Source organism: Buteo buteo, unplaced genomic scaffold (assembly GCF_964188355.1).
Source record: "Buteo buteo unplaced genomic scaffold, bButBut1.hap1.1 HAP1_SCAFFOLD_56, whole genome shotgun sequence".
Classification (NCBI taxonomy): domain Eukaryota; kingdom Metazoa; phylum Chordata; class Aves; order Accipitriformes; family Accipitridae; genus Buteo; species Buteo buteo.
This window is the reverse complement of record NW_027439222.1, coordinates 504,252-523,925: the sequence shown is the minus strand read 5'-3', so window position 1 is coordinate 523,925 and position 19,674 is coordinate 504,252. Positions and strand designations below refer to the sequence as shown.

At 50.7% G+C, this 19,674-nt stretch overlaps 1 protein-coding gene across 1 annotated transcript; it reads right to left on the bottom strand.

Moving 5' to 3' along the window:
• Positions 1–633: 633 nt before the first annotated feature.
• On the bottom strand, positions 634–9,323 carry LOC142027792 (electroneutral sodium bicarbonate exchanger 1-like). The gene is made up of 13 exons (XM_075022001.1): positions 9,300–9,323; positions 8,648–8,794; positions 8,399–8,490; positions 7,891–8,065; positions 7,621–7,754; positions 6,874–7,078; positions 6,623–6,790; positions 4,686–4,799; positions 4,186–4,530; positions 3,316–3,567; positions 2,442–2,510; positions 1,726–1,899; positions 634–1,626 (listed from the first exon to the last, which is right to left on the bottom strand). Exons 1-13 carry the CDS (start codon positions 9,321–9,323, stop codon positions 1,441–1,443), a joined length of 2,085 nt encoding a protein of 694 aa, XP_074878102.1. The 3' UTR covers positions 634–1,440.
• Between the last annotated feature and the right edge of the window lie 10,351 nt (positions 9,324–19,674).

Sequence of the window (19,674 nt, the reverse complement as noted above, 5' to 3'; positions counted from 1 at the left end):
CCAAGTCAAGATTCCTAAACGTGAAAAGCGGGAGTGGGGAAAGGCAAAGGGAAGAGAAAAAGAGGGAGAGCATCATCAGTGGAAGACCTGCCAGCTGCTGCTGATTCAGCCCTGTTTGGGGGACCACCCCAGCAGAGAGGAGCTGGTTTGCATGCCACGGTCCTCACTGCCTGTTCCCAGGGACAGGCTGTTTGCTCAGCCTTGCCGGCCAAAGCGTGGGAAAAGCGTAGGCGTGCACCGTCGCTTGCAGAGGAGCACGGACACGTTCGTGTGCAATCCTTTACCTTTTTCCTCCCTGGATTCAAAGGGTTTCTGTCTTCAAAGTGAGAGCCTTCCATACAGTCGTTGGTGACATTTCATCCAGGATAATAATCTCAGAAGGATCAGTCCTGCAATAAATATTTTACACAGCAATCCGTGATTATGGGAACTGATGCCACCAAGGGCATTAGCATCAGCAAGAGGAACAGCGGAGCCCTGAGAATCAAAGCTGCGCATAAGCATGGGAGGTTTTGCTGGATGAGGAGTTTGGGGAGGCAAGCTGGGGAGCTGCAGAGCAACAGCTCTGTGCAAAGGCTCTTGCTGGGGTTTAGCCCTGGTCCGGGTTCCTAAGCCACTGCTGGTACAGATCACGCCTGCAACTCCTCATGTGTAAGTATGAGGAACTCCAGCTACCGTAAAGGCGCTGATGATGCAAGGTTTGGGGGTCAAACGCGAGTGCTGCAGCCACTCTGCTTGGGGTCAGAGCCCTGCGATCACCTCCTGCAGCCCTGCCCCCGAATTTGATTTTCCCACCAAGCTGCCTGCTGGTTTCTGTGGGATGCCCCACAAAGAGGCAAGTGGAGAAAACTCTGCCAAACCCCTTCAAGCTAATCTTGCCGGGGGTCCTGGCGCTTGGTGGGGCTTTACCTGTCACTGCCTTGCTTTGGGATATCCATGTCACTGGTCTTCCCCACGTTCAGCTGAACTGAACTTGCAGCAGCAGCAGCTTCCATCGCCCTCCTGGACTCCTGAGGTGAAAAAGGGACAAATCACGTTCTCTGTCTTTGGTCAAAGTGGAGATAAGCTGAATGCCCAGCACAAACTTAGCAGTCTGCCCTCCCCTTCTGCCCCTTGGCAGCTATAGGTATTAGTGCAGCAGGGTAGAAACCGTTCACTCCAAAGGTTTTGGGGCAGGGGGATTGGGTGTTCAAAACACGATTATGAGCAAATCTTGCCAGCAGCAGCAGCAGCACCTTCTAATAATAATCATCGTAATGATAATGACCTTTGTGAAAAACGACTCGTTTTAAAAATTACACCTGTATTCAAGCGTTCAGCTCACTGCTACTTGAGGAAACAAAGGTTACAACGTGGGATCCAGGCTATTGGGATCTATTTCGATTGAGTGCTGATCTTCCCCCAACGTTTCCAGACAAGCTGTAAGAGAAACAGGCAACCTCACAGCCCGACGGAGATGTCCAGCCCCGAGGACCCAGCAAGCCTTACCTCTTCTTCTTCTCTGGCTTCATTTCTGGCATCGTCCAACTTCTTCTTCCTTTCTGGCATAAGGTCATCCAGAAAGCTGAGCTCGCGCTTTGAGAAGCAGAAATCCATCGCTTTCCGGACAAAGACGAGAGCCAAAACCTTCACGAATAAGAGGGAAGATGCGGTGAGCTCAGAGACGATGCCACCTCTCACTCCAACGCTGCAAACACCCCGCTGCTGAGCGGCGGCAGCTCTTACCATCATGGGAAAGATGATGGCGGCACGGGACACCTTGATGGTCCAGAGCAGGACGAGGCAGGTCAGCTGGATCACCGTGAACAAATGCACCTTTTGCAAGGGCACGTGCCGCAGGTAGATGAAATCCGGCTGGTGTTTCGCTGGCATCCAAAACAGCTTCAAGCGATCAAAGAACTGCAAAATAAAAGGGAAAGGTTGCCGCCTTGGGACTGCGGCAAGTTTCTGGCCCTCTCGAGACGTGGAGGCGGTTTGCAGCATCTCGCTTGCCGTCAGAAATCCTGGATCCCACCGCGTTCCTCCTGGGAGCAGCACCCATTTTCCCTTCGCTCCATCTATCAACCGGCTTGCCCCTGAGAGCTGCCCACCAAACGGCAACTATTCCGTGCCATTCCATTATTAGCATTTCTCGGCCCACTGAATCCCCCAGCGAGGATTTCCACCAGTGGCAGAAACTGCCTTCCCTTTGCACTGAATTCCCCCGCTTTCACGTAACCAAACACTGACCTGCCCTAAACCCTGAAACAGAGAGCGCTGAACTTGCCTGGTCCTCCCAGCCCTATATACCTCCTGTGCCTCCACCAATCTTTTTCTTACACAAAAGAGTTTCATTGCTTGCTCTGCAAGAAGTTTTTCCCATGCCACTGCTTTTTTCCCTGCTGCTACGGAGACAAAATACCAGGGAGACGACATGCTGCACGCTGTAAAAGAGTCCGTACCTGAATTCCTCTGAGCGACGACACACCCATGTAGAGAAAGACGCCATAGAGCACAGGCATTGGTATAAACTGGGGGGGAAAAGAGAAAAAAAAAAAAGAATGCAATCGTTTCTTTCTCCATATTGCATTTTCAGTATTACCACCCTCTTCCACAGGCACTGCCTAAAATTGCTTGAAGCCTTCCAGCTTCCATTCAGGCTTACAGATGGGTCAGGTTTTAACCATTAAAGATTTTGTGCGCACGAGTGAGCTAAGGCTCTGCTTTAGGCTGAACTTTGGAGTTACCTCTCCTCAGAATACTCCTATTTTCCAGAAAGGTTGGAGGAAAATAGGCGATTTCACCCGTGCTACCCTATGCCGCATTCTGTGGCGGTAGAAAAACACTTCTGCCTAATCTTGGGGCAACAGGCAAAGGCCACAGGCCTCCTTTTAGCCTAGAGACGAGATTACTTTGTGGGAGGAACGTGCAAGGAAGCCCACGGGGATGACCTCAGTGTGTTTAGCTCCTGGGAACAGCTGCTCCGGGGCATTTGGGGAGCAAATTGCAGCCAGTAAAGGGCTGCCTGTTTGAAAGAGAGCAGACGTGCTGGTCTGAATATGCTCAGCTGTAACCCATAAACATGGGCGGGCCTGAAAGACACCCGAAAATTCAAGCAGTTGCATTGCTCGCTTGCCTCGAGCACACCAAACGGGGGCCCGAAGGGCTGCAAAGCCTAACCGAGGCTGGTTCCCACCGTGGGTCAAGCCCCAAGGGTTGGGATCACCCCCTCCTCCTCCGCTCCACAACTAACTACTCAGGCCTGCAGAGAGGGACTGTTTTTCTGTAACCTCCAACAAGCTCGCGGTTGTCGGGTGGTTTGCATTTTCCTCTCACCTTTAACACGGAAGTGAAGAAGACGGAGCAGCCCATGAGCCCAAAGATCAGCAAGCCAGTGACTCTCTGCTCTCGTATCCCCAGAAACTTGGGTTGTTCTCCTGGAGCTGAGCAGTCAGACTCTACTTTGAGGCTATTCACGTGGGTGATGGACAGGACGGTCGCAGCCACAAACCAGGGCAGCCCCATCACCGAGCACACCCCCAGCATCACGGCCACCACGAAAAGGTCCAGGTGGTACCCGCATCCTTTCTGCAGGCAGGAAAACAAGAAACAGAGCATCCCATAGCACAAGAGCAAGGATAACGTCGCAAGTCAGACTCAAACCCTGCTCGAGCACAGGTCAACTTCTTCAGAATTTAAAACAAGAAATGGAAACAAGTAAGGGTGTACGCAGGCTTTGCACAAGCACCTGGCATGAAAATCTGGCAGGAGTTCAGACACAAGGGATATGGGGAGCTTGTGCGATACATACTTCTCCAAAAAATACCCACCCACAACCCAAAACCACCAAACCGTTTTTTTCACTCACAAAGAAAATTCTACCACTTGCGAGGAAGGTGTGACTCTGAGTTATCCCTGGCAGCGCATCAAAACAATGCATTCCCCGCACCTGCTGCCGCTGCCGTTTCAAAACAAAAACGCGCTTCCATATTGCTCCAAGATTAATTTGCTCCTCCAAAAGGTTGCTCATCTGAACTGCCCTGTCACTTGCTCCCTGCATCATCGTTAATCCAGGAGAGCATCCTGCCACGCAGCCTGACCTTGTCCCAAACCAATGCCTTCAGAAAGCATCGGCAATAAGAGCTTCTCCCCAGACCTGCAGCCCAGAAGGGGCTGGGGCCGGGGTCATCTCTCGCAGGCCCTTACCTTCAGCTTGTGCTCCTTCCTGTTCACAATAACGGCACTGATCTGCTGGTCCATGAATATCAAGATGGTGCAGAGCAGAGCTGGGACGAGCGCAGCCAACACCGTCCACCAAGGGTTGGGTCCTATGGGGTTGATGAACCACCCGCGGTCGTCTCTGGTAGGCTGCAACAAAGCCCACACATCAGCATCGTCTCCCAGCCCAGGCACTCCACTGGCTTTCCTTTTCCCCTCCCTCCCCGTGTCAGAGCACCTCCCAGCCCTGGCTTCATGTCCCCCTCTCCCGTGGGCTTCAGCAGTGCCAGTCTCCTCTTTGCAAGCACCTCTAGGTACTTCTCCTGTAGGTATCTAGTTTTGGGGCCATCTTCTCGTTGCCAGGAGGAAGCAAGGCACTTGGAGGTGGAAGAGGAGATGGTCACACCACCAGCATCTCCTCCAGACTCAGCCCTGCCCTGCCCCGGCATCACCTTGTGGCACCCCCACGTGCCAAAACACCCCATTACCTTGAACGTGTGGGGGACCTGGAGCTTTGGCGATGGGATCCCAACCACAAAGTCAAGGAGCACCATGATGGCGATGGTGAGGAAAACAGCAAAGTCGCTCACCGTGGACCGTACCTGGGGCGAGAAACCAGAGGTGAAAGGGGCATGGCAAACAGGGCCGTAACGTGAGATGCAAGAGTTGCGGACATCCACAACATTCAGGCTGGTTAACCAAATCCCACCACCCCTCTGAGCACATGCAGCCTGATCCCTTGCTTAGATACTGTTGCTGTGTTTGTCCCCGTGAGATCTGGCGTCAGATAATAAAAAAAGCTTAATTAGGCGGACAAGGGTTGGTTTAAGTCAAAACCTAAAAATAATAATAATAATATTAAAAATAAGAAAAGAGATGTCTGCCACTACAGCTACACTCACAGCTACAACGGCAACAAGGCACTGAGGCATCCTTTAGTCCTCAAAAGGAACCTCCTCATTCGAATCTACTTTCCGCTCGAGCACATAATGCGCAGAAGGTAGGGAAAAAAAACCACAACCCCAACCCCCAAAACTTTGGGAAACCTGACTTCCTACTACCTGAGGAGGGGGAAAAAAAATAAAATTAAAAAAAATCAAACCCCAAAAATCTTCAATCTGGGGCAGATCGCGAGGCAGGTGGGAAATGCTACGATGATTTTGCACTCACGGAAATGAGTGCGGGACATCCAAGCTCTTGGAGAGCTTGGCCTGCAAGGCCAACGTTTCCCAGCTTGACCATGGCGGGGCTAATACTGCTTAGTGCTCCAGGAAAGCCATTTTGGGAAACGAGTGTGGAGATGGACGCTGGCCACCATCTTCTACTTACTCTGGTTGGAAAGTAGCGGCTGGTTTTAAACTTCTTCAAGAAGCTTGACAGGGCAAAGGTGGCGAAGAAGAGGATGCAGCACCAGAGGAACACATCAGGCGTGTAGGGGCCGTCGCGTCCACAGGCAGGTCCTTGAAACTCCCCACGCAAATGCCGACATTCCTGGAGAAACAGAGCGTCAGGACACAAAGGCAGTGCACGTGCGGCAGGGAAACCTCGCGTAGCTAGGGGGTTTTGAGGATCTTGGTCCAAGATCCACGACCCTCTAACTGCTCCTGCCAATGGAGATTTATATGTAATGAGCAGCAGCAGCTGAACAAGTGACACATCGAACTATAGAGCGGAGAAACGAGATGTGAGGGGACACCATACCACGCACCCTCGGCACATCCTCTGCCTGCCATTCGAGCAATCGTGGCTAAAGAAGACACCAGAGGGGAAGGAAACACTGGAAACTCTTGGGGAGAGAGAGAGAGGGAAGAGGGAAGGAGGGCTAAAGACAACCATGGTAGGAAAGGAGGAGAAGAGACAAATCGTCCCTTCCCAGGGGAGGGCTCGCAGAACCTGGCCAAGAGGGGATGAAGGCCACCATAAGAGCCTGCCGCCCTAGGCCCGGGCTCTGCTTCCAGCCACAACAGCCTGAGAGGCTGCTCAGACATGCAAATTTATGCATGTACCTACAGACAGCACTGAACGAGAAAGCAAGGCCCAGAGTTACTAGGAACCCATTAAGGAGGCCAATTACTACCTTTCAAGCATGAACTTAAGTCCTACCTACAACTTCTACAATAATCAAACCACCCACTACTTAACCTTCCTCCCAGTCAGAAATACTGTCCGGCAACAGGCTTGAGGGGGACACTTGCTACCTACCCACAACGCTGGGGACCAGGTAGACTGGGACAAGGTGGACTCTCCTCCCGAGGACCAAGCGGTTTTAACAAACCACACGCTAGATTTAAGCAAGGACTTTTCCGAGCAGCACTAGCACAGTTTGAAGCCCATCATTCCCTGAAGGGCTCTGACTTTTGCACCATGCAAATGCCCCTGGACCCCGTGGCCGCGGCGCGAGGAAGCAGTGGCTCGGGGCACTTACGGTCACCGTGAGGTTTTCCCAGGCGATGCCAGACACGTTGATCCCGTTGCTCGCCCAGAAACGCAGCGTTTCGTTGCTGGGATGGGTCGGTGCCTCACACTTACAGCTGGGAGGAGAGAAGCCAAGACAGGGGTAAGGGAAAGGCGATGGAGGTGCAGCCCGCAGATCCTGCCAAGGGGCAGAAGCTTTCTCAGGGGGAAAAAAACCCACTAGTAGCTGGTGAGGAAGTCCAGCTTGCTGTGCATGTGCACAGGGTAGGTGTCTCGCAGGTGACTCAGCTTCTCCAGAGCCTCGTAGATGAAGATGATGCAGATGAGGGAGGCAAAGGCTTCTTCCGTGAAGCGGGTGACGTAGCACACCAAACAGCTGGCATCGGTGGCCACCAGCACTATGCACAAGAAGGCGGTCCACAGCCCAATGCACGCCCGCAGAGACAGATAGGAGAGCGTGTACTCCCTGGGAAAGCAAAATGAAACAAAGGCTGCAAAGGCCAGCAAGAGGCCCTGAGACATGCCTGCCTTCGGGGAAAACAGGGAGCAATTCTGGAGCGTGTCAAGGCTGCGGATGGGAAATGCAGTTTCCAGGTACTACTACAGAGAGCCTCGGGGCTGTGGTGCAGGGTGTAGACCCACAGGAGGAGAGGCCAATTATTTAGTTACCACTGTTGAACAAGGATCTTGTGTTAACACCTTGGAGGCTGCTTGAGGTCAGGTCCCTCTTGGGCCAGGTGGTGTTCTCCCACATCACCCTGATGCCCTGACACTGAAACCAGCTGGGTTTGCACCCAGTCACCTGCTGCCAGCAAGCTGGGGCTTAATGATAAACCTTATGGCAATAAGGGTGGTTTATCTCCCATCAAAGCCATAGCAACAAAAGGACTGTCACTAAAATCTAGCAACTACCCCTAAGAAACAGAAAAGCAAAGCAAAGCATCTTTTCTCCATCACTGCCCCCTTCTGAAGGCTCTCGCAGCACCCAGCTGCGGCAGCCAGCCTTACTTGCAGAATTTGTAGAGGATCTTCTCAAACACGAGGACGGGTCCGGTGCTGCCGAGGATGGTGAGAGGTTGGCCGGCAAAGAGGCAATACACCACGCCGGCCATGGACGCGCCCAGCAGCGACTCCATGGCACTCTGTCCGGGGAAGAGAGGCAGCCGTGAGTAAATAAATCGTTAGGGAGAAACAAAAACCAAAGCCGATTCACTGCAGCGAGGACTTTGGCCTGACTTTTATCCTCCCCCATGCCCCCCAACAGAGAGACGTGCTCACTATCTGGCCATTGGTCGCCTCCCCCAGCAGTCCCCCAAAGGTGATGACAGGGGACATGCAGGCACAGTAGAGGAAGAGGAAGGACGCCAGGCACTGCAGGCTCAGACCATCCCGGAAGTCGCTCCAGAACCACGGGGCTTTCCGCTTCACGTCCAGGGTCAAACCTCCAAAGAGCCTGCAGGAAGGAAAAAGAAGAGAGTCTGTTCTCTTGGAGGAACACGGTGACTTTGCTTTGCTGCAGAAGGGCAATCAGAAGCACGGAGTCACTTTCGTGGCTAAAAAGAAGCACTCTCCTTCCTCCCAAATCAAGGAAACCTGCGTGCAATGGTGATGGCTGGGGCTGAGCCCAGCTGCCCAGATCTCCCCCCTGCCCAGCCCAGGGGACCAAGCTGGCAATGCGGAGCCCCTTCGTTGAACCAGCTAACCCCAAAGACCTGCTAGAAGGGAGGGTGCATGCTCAGATTTGAGAAGCAAACAGAAAAAAAACCCAAACTATTAAAGCTCCCACCTTCCCGTCCGCTGCAGTTCAGGGCCACTGTGTTTCTCCAGCGTGCTGTCAGAAGCACTGTCGTCAAGAGCTCCTGGCATCTTCCTTTTTTCCTGTTAAAATGGAAGTAAGATAAAGCTATGGACTTGTAACCGCTGGCTTGTTTTGCTTCTGGTCTGGCTCTGTGACTGTGTCAGAGTGGGACCTTGTGAATTTGGGCCCCTGAACAGCATCCCCAGCCGTCCCGCCCGTCCCCCTCGCGCCTCCCACCTGCGAAGGGACGTTTTTCGGGGGCTCGATTCGGATCGATGGATCCCACTCTCCTGGCGGCAAGACCGTGACCTGATCCAGAAACTCGTCGATGCCAGCCACGAGGTCAGCCCCGTTCTTGGCTTTATAGGCAACGTCACGGAAAACCTGCCAAGAGAAGACAACCTGGTGAGAGGACAACCCAGCTCGGAGGTCCTAACCAGTGCAATAAGCTCTTGGCTAAACGCAAGGCTTTTTCCCCAAAATTTCCTGCTGGAAAGGGCAGGAAATACTCCCCCAAAAGGAAAAATCTGTGCGTCAGGGCATTTGTAATCATCTCCCCCACGAGGCCCCCGTCCCCCATGGCACACCATACCCTTCTGCTTAAAGAGCAAGAGAAGTTTGACTGGCCCTGGCAATGCCACCACTGGGGACAGCGTGCTGGGGACCCCGGCAAGAAGGATGAGGTGCAGGATGCACCCCGGGTGGGATTTCAGCCTCCAGGATGTGGGGTGATGCAAATCTGCGTGTTCGCTTCGGGGTGAGAAAGAGGGCTGGGCTATTTGGAGAGCTGCGGGCAGCTGGGACAGCAAATCCTCTTCCTCACTACTTCAGAGACAGGGAGAGCTGAAGAAAGGCAAAAATGACCCGGAGCTATCTCATCTTGTCGCACCTCATCTGTCATGATAGTGGCCATGGACCTGCCGATCTCATGGTACTGATGGGCTTTTCCTTCTGGTCCAAGCAAAACAAACAGGAACCTGGGCAAGAAAAACAAAATGAGAGAGAGAAGAAGGTGTCCTTGCTCCAAGAGCACCCAAGGAAAGCCCTGGCAGCTCCCAGCCCGGAGCGTGGCTCAAGACGGGACACGTAGGCTCAGCGACGCCACGATGAATTTGAAATTCTTCAAAACCGACGGCAAATTTCATTTGGGGGCCAACTTTCATTACAATTGGCCGATGGGTTTAAAAGCTACAGCAGGGAATGGAGAAATGAAGGCGAGGAGATGCGGGTGGGGGAAACGTGCTTGCTCCCCCTCCCACTCGCCTTGTTCCCTTGGGACACCAAACTGATGCCTGCAACTCGATCTTTGGTTGGGTGTCTTTTTTACGGAAAAAATTTGCGCTTCTCATTCGCACCTTGTTGGGATGGGAACTTCCGTCATGCCCGAGAGGAGGACAGCCGGGCTCAGGCGGACAAATGCCACGATGGGCTGGTGAAGGAAATCCAGCTCTCCTACGAGCACGTTGGATGCTTCAGCCCCGGTGGGAATTTTCTTCATGAAGTGCAGCTCCGCCTGGGCACGACAAGCGATTTTCAGGCAATTACCCCAAAAGCAAAGCCCACAGCGCTCTGCAGCACACTCTCCAGCCAAGTTTGCAAGAGCAAATCTGGCCCTAAAGGCGTGAGAAAGCTACGAGTGTCTCACCTTGCTTAAATCCGTTGCTCTGCTCTCAGGGTTCACCCCATCTTTAGCTTCTGCAGCGGTGGGAGAAGGACAAGAGGTGATTGTTTGGGCTGGTAGGAAAAAGAAAGACACTCAGAAAGATGGACGAGGAGCAACTGGGACGCTTCTCCTTTGCCCGGACAAGTCTAATGGGGCCACAGCCCTGCAGAAAGCCTCACCTGGCTTGTAGAGGAGGTGCAGGTCTGACTGCCTCTTGCTCACATCAGCAAACGAGCAGACAGCGGGCAGAAGGTTGGTTGTCTTCTCGTTCTGATGGTGGTGCTTCCTCAAAAGGACTTCTCGAACTTGCGCCCGCACGTGCTCGTCAAACTCCGTGGACTGTTCTTGCTGGGCCAGGATCGTATCTGAGGATGGCAAAGGGAAACAAAGCCATCAGAGCAGAAACCCCAACAAGTCCCGACCCCCAAAGCCCCCAGGGAAGGCTGTGCCACACAGGCTGCACCCTAATGCCGGCTCAGCCTTGCATAGCAAGGCCTTTTAATAATGTTCAGCCTTTGCAGCCAAAACGAGAATTTTCTTCTGCTAAGAAACATGGCATCCAAGTGCTTATTCATCATTCCGCTAAGATAAATATTTCCCATTCTAAATGACGCAATTTTCTTGCCCGACCTGGCCTTTCTGACTCTACACGTTCACCCAAATTATAAGCGATCTATAGCACAGACGTTCCCAGAGCTTCCCGTGCTGATCGAGTGCAATTTGCCGAGCCCAGGGAGAAACGTGCTAAGAACGGCTCCGACTTCTCCAGCCCTTGAAAGGGCTGAATGGAGACCTGCCGCCAGCCAAAGATAACTTCTCCAAAGCGGCTTTTGCAATTAACTTCAAGTATCTTCCCCACAGAAATACACTGCTTGGTCATCGCCAGATAAACTCTGCCTTAAAACTCTTACATGCTGGATCTTAAGGCAAAAGCAAAAAAAAGAATGCGAGGAAACAGCTTGTAAGAAATAGTTCCTTTAAGGAGGTTCAGCTCTTACGCAGACTCTGTATTTCTAAGAGCAGCCTGCTAAGCCCTGACACACGCTCCTTTTTGGCTGCAGAATATTCTCTAGTGGCTTCTCCAACCCCACAAACTGCTTTCAAAAGGACCCCGCATTGGAATAAAAAAACGGTGCGACTGTTGCATGCCCAGTCTACATCCAAAAACAGCTCATGAGAAAAACACAGTGGCACTTCTGGAAAAGGACGTGCCATTGGGGCAGGGTTTGATTTGGGAGTGAAGAGCACCGTGGCGAGCTGAGCTCGGCCGTTCCCGGAGGGATGCAGCGCCCATGGTACCTGCAATCTCTTCGATGCTGTTGGCACAAATGTCCAGCAGCACCGACCCGTTGCTGATGCAGCTCCTCAGCTCGGAGAGGCTGTGCAAGGACAGCGTGCCAACGTAGGGCTTGCTCCAGCGCTCGCCGCCATCTTCCACGTCCTCCTCAAACTTCAGCCACCTGCGGACATCGGGTGCGATCAGCCCCATTGCAAGAAAACAGCCCCAGCTCTGCAACCCCTTTGACAGAGCCACGGGGTGGCAAGAGGAGAAGGCTCCTCGTGCCGCCACCTGCAGCTGCAAAAGCTTCGCATCCTGGAGAGGAGAAAGCAGAGCCCACGGGCGCTGCCGGTGCAGGGACTCCTCTCCCACCGCAGCCAAGCAGCAGGGATTTACCTTGCCGTTTCCTTCCACTCGCCATCTCGGCCCTCTTTTACACAGATCTCATCCAGCTCGGAGAACAAGTGGTGAGGGAGGTGCTGCTCATCCTCCTTGCTCCTGAGAATGAACTGCACCCGCTGGGACGGGGAGCCTGGGGGCAGAAGGCAAAGACCCATCCCGTTACCGCGCCTGAACACAGCTCGTCACGCTCACGTGCAAAGTGGCCATCAGCACCAGTGCAGCCATAAACACTGGGCTGGCCCCTCTCTTCTGCGTCTGTCTGGGCTTGCACAGAGCCGTGGAGAAGGAGAAGCATCTAGTCCACCTCTGCATGAGGATGGGCTGCTTTCCTTCCCCACATTGCCATTTTTAAAGCCAGGATCCCTCTAAGGAAGACGAGCCTAAACCCATTATGCATTTAACTGCATTAAAAAAAACATAAACAAAAAAAAACAACAAAAAAAAAGAAAACTTGGGAAAAAGAGGGTGTTGCTCAATACGGCCACTTTCCCTCGGAAGAACAGCAACTCACTCAAACTAGCCACGGGGACCTGCTTGCAGAAGGCCCCAGCGCCCACGTTGCCCCCAGGAGTTTAGCGAATGCCGCGGTGGGACTTACAGTGGTAGCCCTGCTCCATCGGGGCAGAGTCCTTCTCCCGTTCCCCTTCCCGATGCTTCTGGCTGTGGCGTCGGTGATGCCGGTGGCTCTGCCTAACCAGTGGCATCCGCGCGCCCACGTACAGGGTCCGGTGGCCTGCGAAAAAGCAGCGGTTTTTGCAGCACTCTCGGCATTGCGGCAATGGTTGAGGTGGCCGGTGCCTTGCTAAGCCACGGTTATATATCCCAGGAGCAACGCCAGCTTCCCTGAATGTTATTTTCACTGGACCTCCTTTTTTCCAAGCCTATTTTACTCGAGCTTTGCAACAACACAGCAACAACAAGTGTTGGCTCTGGGTCATCTAAAAGTGCCCCCAAAGTATTGGACCTCTTCTCAAATTCCAGCTTCGGCTGGACAACACTCAGACTTGCTCATTAAGCAGCAACACAAGCTAATTATTTTCAAAATCTCTGTATGGCACGAGGCGACAAGAGACGATCAAATCAGTCCCATCGTAATGAACTCCAGAACAAAAAAAGAAAATCACAGCCCCGCGTCTGCAGCCCTGAAATGATTCTCCTGACATCTCCAAGCCAGGAGCAGCCTCTGCGAGAAAAAAAGCCGTGAATTATCGAGCCCCGTGGCTACAGCTCACACCATGGCCTCCCAGGGGGCTTTTTCCCTCCATTTAAAAAGCCATAATAGTAAAAAACGTGACAATAACTGTGCTGCTTCATTGAGAAGCGCGGCACGTTTTGCTGCACATGATGTGACACCCAACAAGGCACACAGGAGAGACTTTGTGCAATGGGAAAACGCGCTGGGCTGGTGGCTCCTCTACCAGGATCTCAGCAGAGACTCACCTTCCAACTCCTCCTCCTCATAGCGAACACTGACAGTGTTGCTCCTTCTTCCCCGGTCAATCACTGCCTCCTCGTCATGTCTCTGTTTAGCAACGACAAGAAGGGAAAAGTTGGGGCTGGGGGTGGAGAGCTCCCTTACGTCCTCCCAGCCATCACCCACCCCTGCGTCCACGCGAGTCCACGAGCCATCACGCCTCTACGTGCCGCCTCCTCCTCCTTCAGGCACAGCCCTAAAACCACGGACTTGTAGGAGGTTTTCCTTCCCATACGCAAATAAAACAGCCCATAACATCACCTCTACTGTATACCACGAGAGTCTGGACGTCTTTAATACAGCAGGAGAGGGATGAGTGTTTCAGACCAAAAAAACCCACCTCCTGCTTTGTTCTTGAGGTTCCTGTCTAAAAAAGTGATTTCCAAACTGGAAAAAAACCAACCCCAACCCACAAAACTGCACTTTTGAGCCCCGGCCGTGCTACCTGTAACTCTTCCAGAAGTGTCATTTTGTAACCCCCGTTTGGGTTCATCCTCACGTCAGTCACTGGGTTTCGGGGACAACTGAACCTCCAGGTCAGTCAGGGGGCCCGATTCCCCAGGGACTGATGGAGTAGCCCTCACGGGAGGAGCTAAGTGGCACCCAGTGTGCACCAACTCCAGAGACACAATAGGGACCATTGTGAAATCACAAGCTATGATGCGGATCCAGGCAGCTACTTAAAGCCATGCACCCCTAGAGCCTTCCCGCTTGGAAAACTTAGTGCCTGGGGAGAAGCCAGCTCTGCTTTGAGCAAAAACTCTCCAGAACAGAGAAACTTCCTGCATGAGAGGTGTCAGGCTCAAAAGTGTGCAGAAGGAAAACCCTTCACAGGCTCGTTCACCCTCCTGAGAAGCAAAGCCCACTAGCAGCATCATGTTTTCTCTCTTTTTCTTTCTAACAGTAGAGCTGAAGCTCTAGCATCCTGAGGATAACAGGAGGCACAAATACGGTAGGGAAAAAGAATATCTTATTGGATCAATGCGTAGATTCAGAAAAAAACCCTGCTACACAGTAGTTTATCCTGGCTGCTAGCTAGAACCGAGAAGACTGTTTTTTCCACCTGGGTCAACAGTTCCGGTGAAACATACTACCCGCCTAGGACAGCTGCATCTGAGGAACAAGAATTAGTTATCTGCAATACAAGGAATAACAATGAGTCATTTAGTGCCATGATATTCATCAGGCTGCACAGAGAAACAAGAGACAAATGCATTTGAATAACCATGTCTTGTGTTACGTTTTAACCACTTAACATTCCGTGAGAAATACCCCAAGAGCTCAAGAAGAAAGAGCAGCAAGGCAGGAGACAGGTGAAAGCCTAGAGCGCCAGCTAGACGGAATGAAAGACCCTTCCAGCAACAACAGCCTGAGAGGCTGCTCAGACATGCAAATTTATGCATGTACCTACAGACAGCACTGAATGAGAAAGCAAGGCCTGGGGGGATCATTTCCCCTCTGCTCAGGGCTGCTGGGGCCAGTCTGTGTGCTCTGTCCAGACTGGGCTCCCCAGGACAAGACTGGGACTCACTGGGGCGAGCCCAGCAAAGGGCCACAAAGGTGACGAAGGGACTGGAGCACTTTTCATATGCGGAGAGGCTGGGAGAGCTGGGACCCTTCAGCCTGGAGAAGGCTCAGGGAGCTCTTATCCATGTACATCTGATGGGAGGGAATGAAGAAGAGGGAACCGGGCTCTTCTCAGCAGCGCCTTCTGGCAGGACAAGAGGCAAAGCGCACAAACTGCAAAACATGAAATTAAAGCTGAACACAAGAAAAACTTTCTGACTGCAACTGTGGTCGAGCACTGCAACCGGTTGCCCACAGAAGTTGTGGTGTCTCCACCCTTGGAGTCCACTCAAAACCTGAGGGGACACGTCCTGGGCAACCTGCTCTGGGTGACCCTGCTTGAGCAGGAGGGCTTGGACTTGATGATATCAAAGGTCCCGAAAACCTCAACGGTTCTGTGAAAGCCACAGACAGAGATCTCTGCCTCAAGCCGAGAGGCAGCAGTCATCAGCCGACTCAGAGGAGCAGGCTGGGAGGCAGCTAGAAAACTCTTCCCAGTTCCTCCCTTGTCATCCCTGCCTCAGGTGTGCAAGCCAGTGCACCGCTTTGTTGAGCCGCCCAGTTCTCATCCCGCTGTGATTCTGCAGGTAACGTTAACACAAAGGAGTGAGAGGGGAAGAGCTTTAGTTAACGGCATGGGAACCTGAAAGCACAGGACAACTTTTCCCCAAACGTGGGCAATGCTGCTTAGATTCTGTCACCTAGGGAAGAGAAGGAAGACGACAAATGGGCCAAAGGGTTACACAGGAATGAAATACGAGGAAGGTGCAAGAGACATCAAAAACATCGATATGTGCCCCAGAAGACTATTTTGTAGTCAACTGACCTGCCCACACCCGACTGTGGGCATGAGGCCTCCGCTCCGAATTCCACTCTTCTCCTCTTCACCATTTCTTCCACTGCAGCACTATCTGACACTTCTTTTCTTCTCTTGACCTTCAAAACATTGCAAACTTGGTATTGATAAAATTTGATTTTGACTTTTCTATTTTAGAACAAAAGTCAGACTTAATATACATCTGTGTTTCGCAACATTGTCCAGGCTTATACAACCAAAACCAAAAAATGACTCAGGAATAAAAGATTAGCTGCCTTATTCAAACAGAAGGTAAGCACTGAGAGGCCATCCAGAGAATTATGCTCAACAGTTTTAAAGAAGAACTACTGCTTCCCAGGACATCCTATTGGCTCCATTTTTAGAGGAGGGCCTAGGAACATCATTAGCAGGAACGTAATGCTAGCAGAGAGAGCAGGATTTCCTCAGGGGGAATTTGGACAGGACACCTTCACTAATTCACTCCATCTTCAGACACTTACCTGTATTGAAAACAAACCCACCCTGAGATCTCACTAAACAACTACTTTCCAAAGAAGCTTAACTTGGTTGTTTTCGACACATGCAGCACTTAGGAAACTACTTCATTATTCAGCACTATTGACCTCATACAGACTCTCACAGCGAAGAAACCATTTGACAGCTCAGCTCAGACTTGGCGAAAACACATTTAACTGAAGCCAGCACGGCTCTCACGTCCTCAGGCAGGACTTCATTCAAAGTCCGCTGGAATTGACAGGAAGGTTTCCCTCAACTTGGATGGTTCTAGGTGAGAATTCACTCCCACCTTACACTGCCTGACTGACACCCAGAAACAGGACAACTACAGCATTGCCTAGATATATCTTCTGCTTCTCCAGACTACTTGGAATATCACTTTTTTTTAAAAAAAAAACAACACACAAAAGAGAACCACACACGCAACTTAAAAGCTCATCACTGCCCTTGTTTACTTCTTTACCTGTAACAGAGGTATTGTAAAATCTGGTGAATATTTGGTGACTGGACTTTCTTTAACCAACTTTATAGTACTTTTTTGCATTGCACCACACGTCCTGAGAACAAGATAAATGACTTAGAAACAATGCTGGACTTGCATATGATATCTTGAAACCGAAGAACTGCAAATACAGCTCTTTCAGAATTCCTGGCTGTGAATAACACAAGCCAGTGGAATGGGGACAATTGCTTTGGACTACTTGTCCATTTGATAAGGGAGACCAGAATATCTACTAAGTGCTCACAAGACAGACCAGCAGCAGCCTTTCCCAGGGACCAATCATCAGAACAGGAAACAGTAAGAAAAAAACCTCAGTTTTCACAACAGAGGAGGTTCAATGCAGAGTCCCACAGAGGTCTCAGCTGGGGCCTGAGGCTCTTCAGGGAATTCATAGAAAACCTGGAAAATGAGACACTAGGGAGGTGACAACATTTGCTAATTATACAAAAGACATTATTACCATTATTACTATCATTATTTAGAAAAACAAATGCATTCTTTCTTTAGGAAAACAGAAACAAAGAGCGTGAAATTCAACGTCAACAAATGTAGTCAAGCATAAGGAAGAAAAACACATGTTCCATATATATATGTGCTGGCTCCAGCCTAGTTACCGACATTCAAGAATGAAGGCTGGGAGCCACTGGGCATTGCTTCATAAAAATACTAGCTGAAGAGTCAGCAGTGGGTGAAAAGGCAAAGAGAAATTCCAGACATTTTCAAAAAAAGCAATACAGGACAAAAGAGAACACATTGCTATGCTCTATTTCAAATCCATGGTACAGCCATACCGCACGCAGTTTTGCTCCCTCTCATTCAAAGACACAGTGGAGGAAGGGAAAGGGAAAAGCAAGACATAGATCATAGATGTTTCCAGACATTATCCAAACATAACCATAGTGAATTACCACAAGATACGCCGTGCTGAAATAGAGCCGAGTTCTAGATACATCGTGCAAATGTAGGGATAAGGCACGAGGTGGACATTCTCATGTTTGAATCTCATCTTCGATACTCTCTCCCATTTACTGACATCTGAGAACAACAATAAGACTTAAGAACATAGCACTAACATTTCAAAGGAGCAGGAGTCCTCTTGTAAAGCTTCAAAAGTCATACCACACTGAACGTATATGCAGAAGGGAGCACCTACAATCTGTCCGTATGAACTTGGTGAAAAAGCGCTAGTAACACATTACAAGAAACACTCACCCAGGTGACACTCTCCCATCAGTTGCTTGCATTAATAGCATTGTCTTTCCTTAACTGTATCTGGCTTCAGTCCTGACATCTTCCCGCAAGAAACAACATGCCAGGCGCTCCCAACCCTGTGAATAAAACCTCATCAGCTTTCCTAACTAAAAAGTAATTTTTTTAAAAACTGAAAAGGACTAGGATTCACAGGAGTAGCGTCATTACATTCACTTCACAGTTCAAAATGGGAGGACAAAAGATAATTGACATGACAAACGCCACAGTTACAGACGTTCCTTCCTGGGGGTGCAGTTCGCACACCTAGGAGCTCATGCGTGCAAGAATGGGTGACGCCAGGCAGCAGTCTCCTTACGTGCCTCTGATCTCAGGAAGAAACAGGTAACATGAATACTTTTACTCCATTTGCTAGCAGAAACTAACATCCTGAGGACCAGAGATGGAGCCCAAGATTTGCCTAGATGAAACGCTGACGCAATCAGTTCCTTTATGGGATGAAATTGTTCGTTTGAGTTTGGCTTCAAGGACTCCCACAGCTGGTGATTAACTAAGAGGTATGCTACAGCGAGGAGCCCGACACACAGATTGCAGGACAACTCATCACGCCAGGCCTCTGAGCTTGCAGTTCTCCGCAGGGCCCGGTGCTGGCTGAGCAGGTGGATGGACTTCCCAGTTCTAGAAATACAAGCTCGGGAATCAAACCCTCCTCAAGCACGCAGGCAAAACTGGCTGCGCTTTAGCGAAGCAAACCAACAACAAGGCTTCGTTTGTTTGGGTGCCTCCTCTCTGACAATGCTCTGGGCTACTTTCTCTTCCTGGCAGTAAGAGGAATAAGTTGCTCTCATACATACCAGCTTCTGACAGGGAAAGAGGATGATCTCGTTCTTGCCTGCTAGGACCAGGGGTGGCAATAACGCAGTCTGCCGAGACTGGAAGGGAATGCCTTGGAGGCGGAAACACGTGGGTGTTCATTACTCCTGGGCACTCGGAATCACGGGAGGTGATGATGTCAAAGGGCCTGATCCGATTCACAAACTGACACACCTTAGGACTGAAAAGGCTTCTCCTTCAACTAACTTACTTTTCTCTGCAACAACAGCCTCAGGAGAGTAACTTCTTCTTAACCCTTTACACTACAGCAACTACAATGTTTAATCCTAATGTACCTTACAAGAAAACTACTGCGGTCTTCTCTACTAGTGGGCCAACACTGCTGCGCCTGTAAGGAGCGCTTTACGTTTTATTAACCTTTTGAAACAACGCACTAGCTTTCCTTGCAATCGCATTACGTGGGCTTCCTGGGACTTTACATATACACGTTTGTTTTCTCTGGCTAAATCAGATTTGGAACGCAGGGGTGGCCATCTGAAAACACTGCAAAACATTCTTTTTACATACATCAGTTCTCTGGTGAAGGCAACAACTGAGGAGGATCTTCAGCTAGTGTAAAACTGCAAAGCTCAAAGGACTCGTACTCCAGCTAAAGATCTGCGCACTACTAGGCAGGAATGTCAAATTAAGCAATGCCCAACAGATACAAGTCATTGGATCTTTTCTTTTACAAGTAGGAAAGAAAGGGTACACAGAAAGATAGTGAAGTGGTCTGTAGAAAATGGATGTAAATCATCAAGATTTCCGAGGATTACTCGAATTGCTTCCTGGAGAGGCCAAAATAAGAAAGGAAGGAAGAATATTAACAAGATAGCCACAATTCCACTGTCAAGTACAGTTTTCAGGCTTGGGAAAAAAATAACATTGCAGTTTGCAGGAGTCATGGAAGAGCAGGTTCCAGATATTTTGCTTTTCCTCTTCCCCTTCTTCCCCCTGCTCCCT